At 55.6% G+C, this 10,615-nt stretch overlaps 1 protein-coding gene across 5 annotated transcripts in view; it reads right to left on the reverse strand.

Moving 5' to 3' along the window:
• NRP2 (neuropilin 2) overlaps positions 1-7,269 on the reverse strand; it is an 84,238-nt gene extending 76,969 nt beyond the window's left edge. For all 5 annotated transcript variants that reach the window (XM_084289260.1, XM_084289259.1, XM_084289261.1 and 2 more), the window contains exon 1: positions 6,835-7,269. In XM_084289260.1, coding sequence (XP_084145386.1) covers positions 6,835-6,907 — 73 coding nt within the window. In that variant the 5' untranslated portion in view covers positions 6,908-7,269. The remainder of the gene's footprint in view (positions 1-6,834) is intronic.
• Positions 7,270-10,615: the final 3,346 nt, after the last annotated feature.

Below are 10,615 nucleotides of genomic sequence, written 5' to 3' on the forward strand. Positions count from 1 at the left end.
CTTGGGCTCTTGTGCAGCAAACTGTGCTAGAGTCAAACAGCTCTTCCAGAAGCTGAGTTTTTCAAGGTCCACGTGCATCCATGTGCTTTGCCAAACCCCGGCACAGATGGAAGAAACAGATCTCTTCTGGCGGGGGTTCACTGCTGCTAATGTCCACCCTGCCTCATTGCCAGGGCTTCAGCCCCGGGCTGACGCTGCAGGCTCCCAGCACGGTGTGGGTTGAACCTCAAACCCCAGGGCACAACGTCCACAAGGGGCTGGGACACAACTGGGAGCTCTTGGATTTACATGTACAGCTTAGCCATTGGCCAAGGAGAGAGACGGAGCACAGAGGAAGCTAATAAGATTAGCAGTTTTTTTTTTTTTTTTTTTATCCCCAGTAGCATAGATCATATTAGCAGGAGCATGTTTGCTTTGGATTGTGAGATAAAGCTTCAAAGGCTTCCTGAACAAATTAATGGACAAACACACCCAGAAAACACAAGGCACTTGCACGCACAGCTCATCCCCGAGCGACACTCGTGCCCACAACTGGGGATTTCGCACAGCCACGGCAAGTTCCCTGAACATTTCGCCCAGGATCTTCACCAGTTTAAGGAGAATTTCCCTTAAAAGTAGCCTCACAGCAAAGCAGAACGTGAAGACCGCTTTTGTGATCTGAACTAGGGTTCTGTTTGAATCAAAGCGTCTCAAGCCTGTCATGAGACAGGCTCATAAAAACACTGTCTGGGCTCAGGCAAGAAAGGAACGCGCCAATCCATCAGTTCAGGAATGCGGCCGTTTGACCACTTCCTAAGGCAACTGGGGAAGGATGCAATATATTCACTTTATAGTGCTGGACAGCAATGAGAGGGGAACTCCGGAAAGCTCAGCAAATGGAACATTTTAGCTGTGAGCCTTTGCAGAAAGAAATCGTTTAAAATTATTTTTAAATAGGAAGAGAGCGTTTGAGGGAGGAAGAGAGAGAACAGGATTTGGAGATTTCTCGTACCTGCACTTTCTGTGCCATGTTAATCCACAGAGGAATTAAATGGAAACCTGAAATAAAGACCTACTCAAGCTCCGTTGTGGAAAACTAGAGGGCCAAATCCTGCAGGCAAATCCAGGTAATTTGCTTTCAAATCACTGGAGTTCAGCTGATTTCCAGCCCTGCAGTTCTGGATAGCTGCTTTCCAGGGGCAGGCATTGGTCTGTACCACTTGTGACTTGAGTCTGAGGCAACCTTGACCTTCAAATGTTGTAATTTTAGGGTTTTGGGTTTTTGTTCCCCCAAACATTTGTATCTCTGACGAGGCTTCATATCCTGGTTTTACATGGTGCCACCTTCACTAACTTTGTTATTTGTCATCTTATATCACAGGCTAATGCAATTCCAATAGAACCACTGGCTTAATTTTGTTAGTTTTTATATATAGATGAGCACACAATTCTCCTGGCTTGCCCACGAACGTAATTGGTGGGTCTGGAATTACAACTCCTGGCTACTGCGGTAATCATGCAAGAGGTGCGTGAGCGTGTGTGTATGTGCACAAGGGAGGGGATAATTGCACGTTGGACTTTCAGGAACCATTGCCTGTTCCTCCTGCCTCTATCTTGGATTCCCAGGGGTTTGAAATCTCATGGAAACACACTGCCATCCCCCAGGAGTAGGTGGCAGTTTTGGGAGACCTTCATGCTGCAGATCAGGCAGTGTCTGAGGGAGCCTCACCAGGACTGCAGGCAGGGAAACGGAGACCAGGGGAGGCTTGAAGGCTCAGAGAAGGGGCAGAAACAAAGCAGAGGCTTCCTGCATGGCAGCCTGCCGCCTTACCTGTGGGCTACACTGGGAACCGATAGGAGGATGAAACAATTCGCTGAGACACCCCTGTGAACACTATCAAAACCAGACTGGTTCGAGGGCCACGGAGGAAAATGAGAGACATTTCCAACTCCACACATCAAAGAAAGAGCCATAGATTCACCTAGGATTCCTCTGAAAAGCGCTTCAGGCTTGATGGAAGGTGCTCAGTGCCTCTGAATTACTGACTACTATTGTTATTATGACAATTCCAAGAAGAAACAAAAAAGTGTATCTTATCTCTCATAGTTCCCTGTGCTCTCCCAGCTCCCTCACACCTACCGAGCCCATCTGTCAGGGCTCGTTCTTCACAAAAACTCAAATCCCAAGCTTTCCCCACCAGTTTGTCTGCCTCTTCCCGATGTGGCTGGCAGAGCCTCTCTTGAATCCTTCCCCACCTCCCTCCCAGGGGTGCTGTCAGAGCCGCAGAGCAAAACCCAGTGCCTCGGTGGCAGGTGGGTGGGACGGGACAGGATGGGACAGGATGGGGTGGGACGGGACGGGACGGGATAGGAAGCAGCTCCCCTGGAGCCAGCTGGTGAGAGGCCCTGCTGCAGCTCCCCCCGTGCACGCTGCTGAGCAGCAGCAGCTTCAGCCTTTCCGACGAGCTGCTCTAATCCAGCTACTGCTAAGCCTTGCTACCAGCACCGAAGTTATTACACATTCTGGCAAGCATCTCCAACACATTGTTTCCTGCTGAGCACATATTCAGCGGTCAAACAGAAAGAGAGGGAAGCGGGAGCGAGCCTGGGGACATGCACGAGGGAGAAAGTTGTGGTGAGCAGCTGGGTGCGCGAGGGAGAGCACAAGGGAGAGCATGGGGAAGGGCACGATGCAGGAGTGCGCGTGGCAGGCAGCAAGGCAGGGGGGGACCAGCGGGGCTGTGCATGTGAGGGAAAAGGTACAGACTTGTGTGCTGGTGGAGACAGAGGAGGAGCGAGGGAGATAGTAAGGGTTTGTTTGCATTTGCGTCTACATGCCCAGTGCGGCAGGAGCTTCTTCCCTCCCTCTGCCCACAGGCATTCCCTTAAAAATTCGGTCTTTCAGAAAACGACAGCATCCTTTTGGTTTCACCATCTCCCTCGGAGGGAGATGCAGAGAGAGGCATTCAAACCCCACACCAACAGCACTTCACAGCCAGGGGTGACCGGCCAGAACAGCTGGGGCAGATGCCTTGCCTTTGTCTCACACGCACAGGCAGAAATCAGGGCCGGTTTCAAGGACCCGGAGCCCAGCACCTCATCTCTGGGGCCCGTTTCCTTTGACTCACTAAGTACGAAGAAAGGGTGAGAAACGTTCAGACAGAAAGTCTCTGCAGCCATCCATCGCTGCTAGCAATACTTCTAGCTATTTTCCATGCCGACTCACCGCAGCCTGGCTTTCTGCCTTCCCCATCAGCTCGTACCCCTTTCCCCACCCTGTTTGGGAACGGGCAGCCCCACCGAGGCTGCAGCTGGGGGGCTGGCCCCCCACTGTTACCCTAGCACCCCCCGTGTCATCCAAGGGTGCTGCTGGCAGGCAGAAAGGCTCACAGATCCGAGCTGTCATTCCGAGCGCTTGGCCCTGCGCCTGCCGACCTCGTCCTGACAAACCTCCCCTCCATGTCTGTGCTCGTGTCTCCTCGCTGCACAGGCATCAAGCCTGGCTCGGGATCCAGCCTTCCGAGATTGCGATTTGGCTCAGGCAAGGGGAAGGCTGACCCTTTGATTCTGAGTATGATTAAAACCATGCTACTGTAGCGCGAAGCCGTGTGCAACACTGCTAGCAACAGCCCTGATTTATGTTGTTGCTAGTATTGCGGTTTCCACCAGGGTGTAGACAGGGATTTCGAAAATAGCCCAGCTACCTCTTTGTCTGTGTGTGTATTATAATTAGAAACGTGTCAAAGGGCTGTTACAGAGCGAGGGTAGAGCTGGAAACGTTCAGACCCGCTTCTGCCCGCATCTCTGTGCCGGCACCGTCAGCCCCAGCCCGGGTGTGTGCAGGCACATCAGCTTTCCACACTTCCCGGATTAGACAACTGTATTCCCAAGACCCCACGGGGACGTGGTGCTGGTGACTTCACTGCACAATGGAGAGCAAGTTTAGCAGCTTCCAGCCTGCCCTCAGGCTGCTGCAACCTGCCCCCACCACCATGGCTAGATGCCGACTTCTTCTATTTCGATTTCAGATAGGATCACAGGTCTCAGATATAGACGATTTATTTTCCTAGCACAGCTGGTCTGTCAGAGGTCATATAATTTGGCAGCCATCCCAGTGCTTAAAAATTAATTTTTCCTTATTAATACAACTGGGGGTCCCACAGGATAGGATCCCAGCCTTATCTGAACCTGACAGCTTCCTAAACCCCGTGAAGGATGCTTTCTCCTCTCGGGCTATCTGTGGTACAAGGCCACCACGTCCTGGAGCACGGCGGCACTGGAGGTTTCTGTGAGGAAACCGAGCCGCCCGCCTGGAGCAGCACGCCGCTGGGATAGGGAGCGCTGCCTCCTCCGGCCCAGCAGAGCCGGTTGCATTCCCACTTTAACCTCTGGGCCACGCCGAGGTAGCAAACACGGGGTAAATGCCACGGCGGTGTGAGCGGGGTGGAGAAGGAGCCGGGCAGGGAGATGGGGAGCGCCCCGCAGAGCCCCTGGGACGCGCACGGGGTCTGCCTGTCGCTCCAGGCACCACACACGGTGATTTCGCTGTGGCAGGAAAGTTAGGAAAACAAAATCCAACATCCTAACCTGGGTCAGAGCCCCCCACTGAGCTTGTAGCAGGCGCTTCAGTGATGCTCCTGACAACTGTCTGATTCCTAGGCTAAAAAAGCTTTTGTTCCCCGTAAGAGCGGAGTTAACAGCACAACGGGCAAAAGGCGTTACACCACACTTGTGTGGGTGGGTGCGCGTGTCTGTGTGTGCGCGGCTGTGCGCCTGCTTGGCAGCAATTTGTTTTGGTCCCCCTCCCCACCTCGCTACAGCTCCTAAGCCACCACTAAAAATACCAGCTTTCAGGCAAACTATTGGGAAGGCTTCAAGAGCGAGCTTCGCTCAGAGCTGCATAAACATCGTCTGCGCGGCGCGGTACTCGGGTCACTCAAACCTGTTACTTTCTGACTTGATTGCGTTTTAAAGGAAGACGAAAAACACACAGCCATCCAGCCTCCAGATTTATCTTCCAGGGTCTCCCACCCACTCCCCTCCGTGGTTATCTCAGGGTTTGCTCGGCTACATACAAATTGGCAGCTGCACTGTTTATCTCTTGCTGTAGAAATATTGCACAAGGTTTTTTTCCAGGCGGATTATCATATTATTGTCTATTAAAATCATCTCCCCTCTCTATTAACCTCCCTCGGGGAACCTTAAGACGGACTTTCGTAATGGGGGAAGGCTTTCAGATACACCAGACTGAAACATAAATCCATCTACCTCGGGCATGTTTTTCTTACTAGGCTGGCTAATTTACTGGAGCTGAGCTTCGCCCGACGGAGGCGCGTGTCCCGCTACCCCATACCTTTGCTCACTGGGCTCACAATCAAGTCATTTGACCAGGTTTCAAGCACAACAACAGCGTCTAGGTAAAAAAGCTGCTGGTGTCAGCCGCAGGGAGACAACTTCCTTGCTGGCTCGAACACCATGTGATGCTCCGCTTAGCCGGGAAAACCCCGCATTCAAATAAACATTTCTTACAGCGACCGAGCGGCCTCGGCGACACGGTCGGCTCGCTCAGAAAACCCTTCCCGGCAAGAAGTCCTGCTCCTGAGCCCGTGGGAGGACGGCAGGAGGTGGTCACACAGACACACACGTGCACGCACAGGCTCGGCAGCCGCAAGGATCGCAGCCGGGGCTGGCCATGCATCCTCAGGAGCAAGCCCCGGGTCAGCGCCTCAGCACAGCACCCACGCCAGGGGAGCAGACAGCGCCTCTGGCACGGGGACCACGTGGAAAGGCTGGTTCACTCGGCAGGGGCCTCGGAGGACTTCACCCCTTCTCTTTACCCCTGCTGAATGCTTATTCATTTATTTTCCTAAATGAACAAAAGATGGGATTTTTTTTCTTCTTTCCTTTACAGCCATAAGGAAAGGAGGCGATGCCAACCAGCAACTCCATGCACAAGAAGCGTGTGCCGGGAACGTCTGTGCCTCGCTGCTGCAAGAAAGGGACTTTCTCAGCGGCAGACTCTCCCACTTCCCTTTCCAAGGGGGAGGCGGTGGCCATGCGGCTTAGGGCAGGGGGAAAGCAGAGGGGCAGGGAGAAGGCACGGACAGACCCTTGCCACCTAACGCTGCCTGGGTCACACCATGGATAGGGACCCTGCGTGCCCCACAGCCGGCTGGGGCACGTCCTGTGGGTCCGGCTAGTGGCAGGGAAACCCAGCTCGGCAGCTGCTGGCTTGGCACCACCGTCCTGCCGGGCAGCTCCTGCAGTGGTGACCGCAGACGGAGCCCCATGAGGGAGGCCGGGTGGGCACAGCCCTCCCTTCCAGCGCCTGCTCCAGCAAGGACCCCACCGCCCCCAGTAGCCGGACCCAAAACCTGCTAATCAGGGAGCAGAGGGCCCAGTCTCGGCTGGCCCCCAGCCGGAGCAGCCCAAGCGCCAGGACGGGGCTTCATCCCCCTGCCCGCTGACAGCACGGCCCGGCTCGGAGCCGCCAGGTCCCGGGCCGGCCGTGCCACAGCCGTGGGTCCGTGTCCACCGCGGGCAGGGGGCCCGGCAGCCGGTGCCCCCCTCCGCCAGCCTCTCCCGCTGCCGGCGCGGCTCCCTGCGCCCCGGCACACGCCTCGCCCCGCTCACCCAAAGTTTCCCGGCGTCGCAGCCGGGTGCGGTGCCCGGGATGCGGCGGCTCCCCGCACGGAGCGGCACCGCAACTTCCCGGGGCCGAGGGGAGCCGGGCGGCTGCGGGCGATGCGCCCCGAGCCCGGCCCCAGGAGCCACGGGCGCGCATCCCCCCGAGCGGTTCCCGGGGCCGCGCACGGGCACCCGAAAGTTGTGCGGCCGGGGGCATCCCCGCCTTACCTGTGTCCGCCGTGCCTCTGGAGCCGGGCAAGCACAGCGCTAGAAATCCCCATGCCAGGAGAAACGTATCCATCCTTCGCCAGAAATAAATAACAACAGCGGGGAAGAAAAAAAAGAAAAAGAAAAAAAAAAAGGCAACCAAAGCACCAGCACCGAGGAAAAAAACCCAACCGGCACCACCGAGGCTGTGCGGGGCCGGGCTTCGCCTCCCTGCCCCGCTCGGGGCTCGGCGGGGGCGGCTCCCCCCGGCCGTGCGGGGCTGCGGGGCTGCGGGCGGTGCCGGGGCAGCGCCTGTCCCCTAGGGCGACCCGCGGGGCCGGCGCCTCGGCATCCCCCGGGGCGCGGCGGCGGCGCTGGCGGTGGCGGTGTCGGTGTGGGTGCGGGCTGGGGCGCCGTCTGCGCCTCCTCTCGCTCCCCGCCGGCGCCTCGCAGCCTTTTCAGGCAGGGCGGCATGTGGCTGGCAGCGCCGAGCGGCAGCGCCGCCCCCCGGCCCCCCCCGGCCCGCCCGCGCACCGCCCCCTCGGGGCGCCCGCACCCGCCGCCCGCCCCGGCGCCGCCCGCAGGAGCCCCCCGCAGGAGCCCCCCGCAGCCCCCCGCGGGGCCGGGCAGGCTCCGGCCGGGGGGAGCCGAGCCCGCGGGGCCCCCCGCCGCCGGGAGCCGCCGGGAGCCGCCGGGAGCCGCCGGAGGAGCGGAGCGGAGCGGAGCGGGGCGGTGCGAGCCGCAGCCAGCCGGCAGCTGTCGGAGGGGGGAGCATCAGGACAAGGATTGTCGCCGAGCAGCGCCTCGGGGACCGGCGGCGCCCTGCTCTGCGCCGCGGCGAGGCGGAGGGCTCGGGAAGAGGCTCCGGGATGAGCGGGGCTCCCCGAGCTCGCACCGGCCCCGCCGGGCTCCTCCCGGCGCGCAGCAGCGCCCGCAGCAGCCCGGAGAGCGCTCGGGAAGTTTGTTGGCCTTGGTTGGTGCCCGGCAGGTGCACAGCCCCTGCACGGTGCTTCGCTGCACGCAGCGCTGAGACAGCACACGCCTCGGCACTGTGACATCCCGGGACTTCAAAGGAGAAAGGGACTTCACGCAGGTGAAACGAGCCCTAGGACCCCGAACCGAAAAGGTGCTGTTACTCAGTCCCTGGCTTGTCGGCTGTAACTTCCAGATTTACAGCAGACAAAGGGATGAAAGCCACGTTACCTCACTTCTTTAAAGTTGGTAATTAGTGAAGAAATACCGACATGTGGCAGAAGCAAAATACATGGTTGTGTGGGTGAGAGGGAAAGTACGAACATTTCACTGGTATTCACTGAAGGTGATGAGACTAATTATTTTGTACTCTGCTGTCTATCAGTTGCGGGTAGCATCACCAGCTCACGTCAACGAAATCACGATGCCAACCTGTAAAGCACACACACACACACCATGAGTGTGCCCAGTTCCTCCGAGGCCAGTGGAAGTTCACTGACAGCAACAGATTTGGCCTGGCAGATAGATCTGATATTTCAGCCCTTACCCTGAGGGCCACAGTGTCCCTGCTCCTCCTGTGTGTTTCAATACCTTATTCTGCATCTCCTGTGGCTCAAACGTGCTCCAACACTTGTTGAAGTCAACACAAAGCCAGTGGCAACTGAGCCTGCTGCCTTATTTATTGTAGTTTGGTGTGCAATTATGCAACTATTATTTACTACTTGCTTATAGTTAGACTACTATCAAGCTAGCAAAGTGTGATTTTTTGTGTGTATAAATAGCCCTTGCAAACCATAACACAGATACTGCAGCACAATATAAATCCACAGCATGAATCATTGCTCTCTTGGGATGTGCATGCAAAAGAAGAGGTTACCAAGCCCTGGACAGAGATGGCCCCCTGTAACACACCGTACAGCGCAGGGGCAATTTTTCTTGCCTTACATTCAGGTGTTTCCCCTGCTTAAGGTGAACATAAGAGCGCAAACGCAGCCCTGAACTGTTACCAGCTCTGATCCGCTACTGAGTGAAGAAGAGAAGAGAACTCTAGGAAAGAATATGGCGATGGGAAATGAAGTTACCTGCTGCTCACAGAGGTTTCTCTCAGCTGCTTCTCAATAGCTCTCCACAAATCCAGCCATGTGTTTCGTGTCAGTTCTTAAGTCTCCTCTCCACAACGTGCTGCTGTCAGGAAAAGAAAAGCACAACTGAAATACCAGGCAGGGCTCCTGCAGTTTTTACCACTGCAGGTGTTCAGGACAGGATGACAACCACGCTGGTGACACCTGCTAGTCCAGCTCGGGTACAAAAGAGTCCAAAAAATACTTCTGTTGGGAACATTTAAGACACAGATCCTCTCTTGGGCTTGAAGAAACTGAGCATAAGGTGAAGCTATGCATCCTGGACTTACCTCTGCCTGTTTCCAGGGCAGCTGCTGCTGTGGGCATTGCTCCTCGCCCCAAACAAGGCTGGACCTCATCAGCTCTCTGTGCTGGTGAAGCCCCGCTTCTGCGAAGGGCTCGTGGCTCTGCCTGCTCGTGGCTCTCCATTTGGTCCTCCTGTGGGGACTTAAAAGTCACCAAACCCATCAAGAACTGCCACATTTTTCCATATCTGTATGTCAGAATCATCCACAAAAACTCACTGAGAATGAGACAATACGTAATATAGCGGTACTTTAGTGTTTATTGTACCATCTGCATTAAATTTGGTGGAAGGAATTGTACAGCAGCGTTAGTCAGAGCTGTGATGTAGCAAAACTTCCCCCATCTCTCTCCTCCCCTCCAGCAGAAAGCCTTTGCCTCCTCAAGCACTGCCTAGCTCCCTGCTGCTGACCCGAGGGCCCACGTACCTAGGGTTTTCCCTGGCACACTTCTGCTCTTCTCTTCCCTCTAATTGCAGCTGCTTTTCAACATTGATCATACAGACTCATTTATTTTCAATCACAGCTTCCTCTTTCTAAATGAGTCCTGCTCACCCCGTGAACTGACCATCAGGAGGTGTCTGTAAAGCAGGAAACCCCCCAGCTTTTCCTTAGAGCCTTTTTCAATCCTGATTTAAAAGAAAATAAAACTCCAGTGCGTCATGTATTCCTGTACCCTCCTCTGGGCTCCAGAGTAGCTGGACAAACAGGGTCTCTCCCCCAGTTTTATGTCAAAACACACTATTTCCAGTACAGAACTTGACAGCCTTCCAGAAAAAATAATGCGGCAGGACAGAAACCGGGTTAGGAATGACAGCAAGGAAAAATGATACCCAGCCTAGATAAAACCTTAAGTATTGTCAGTCAGCAGGAGAGCCGGGACTCGGACATTTTTGGCAGGATACCCGGGAAGTGGGAGTGTGGGGCACGGGGGCAGACGGCGCGGGTTGTCTCCCTGCCTCCTTGCAGGAGCTCAGCAGGCTGCAGCTCTCCTCCTCCGTGCAAGTGCTTTGAGCTCCTCAACTAAAAAGCTCTAAGTGCATCGTATAAAATGTTTTTATTAGTCTATCAGGTGCATGATTACGAGGTCTCATTTTATAGCCACAAATAGCCAATAATTACCTTAGGATCCCATTAGCCCTAGTGTTCAGCCAGACTATTCACTTGGGAATCGGTCCATATTCCAAAAGCAGGCCAATCCCCCAACCTGGAGAAAGCAGTTTGGCACGTTGCAGTCAACTCCATAAACTTCCAGCATGGAGGTGGCTTAATTAGCAAGTTTCCCAGTTAATTTTTCACGGGGATACCACGGCTACTAGTCTGTGGTCAAAACCTGTGTCTAGAGGGCGAGCCCAGAAGCTGCCTCAGCCTGCTCGCCTCCCGCTAACTCACCCCCCCACGTTTTTC

Source organism: Netta rufina, assembly GCF_964035555.1.
Source record: "Netta rufina genome assembly, chromosome: 6".
Classification (NCBI taxonomy): domain Eukaryota; kingdom Metazoa; phylum Chordata; class Aves; order Anseriformes; family Anatidae; genus Netta; species Netta rufina.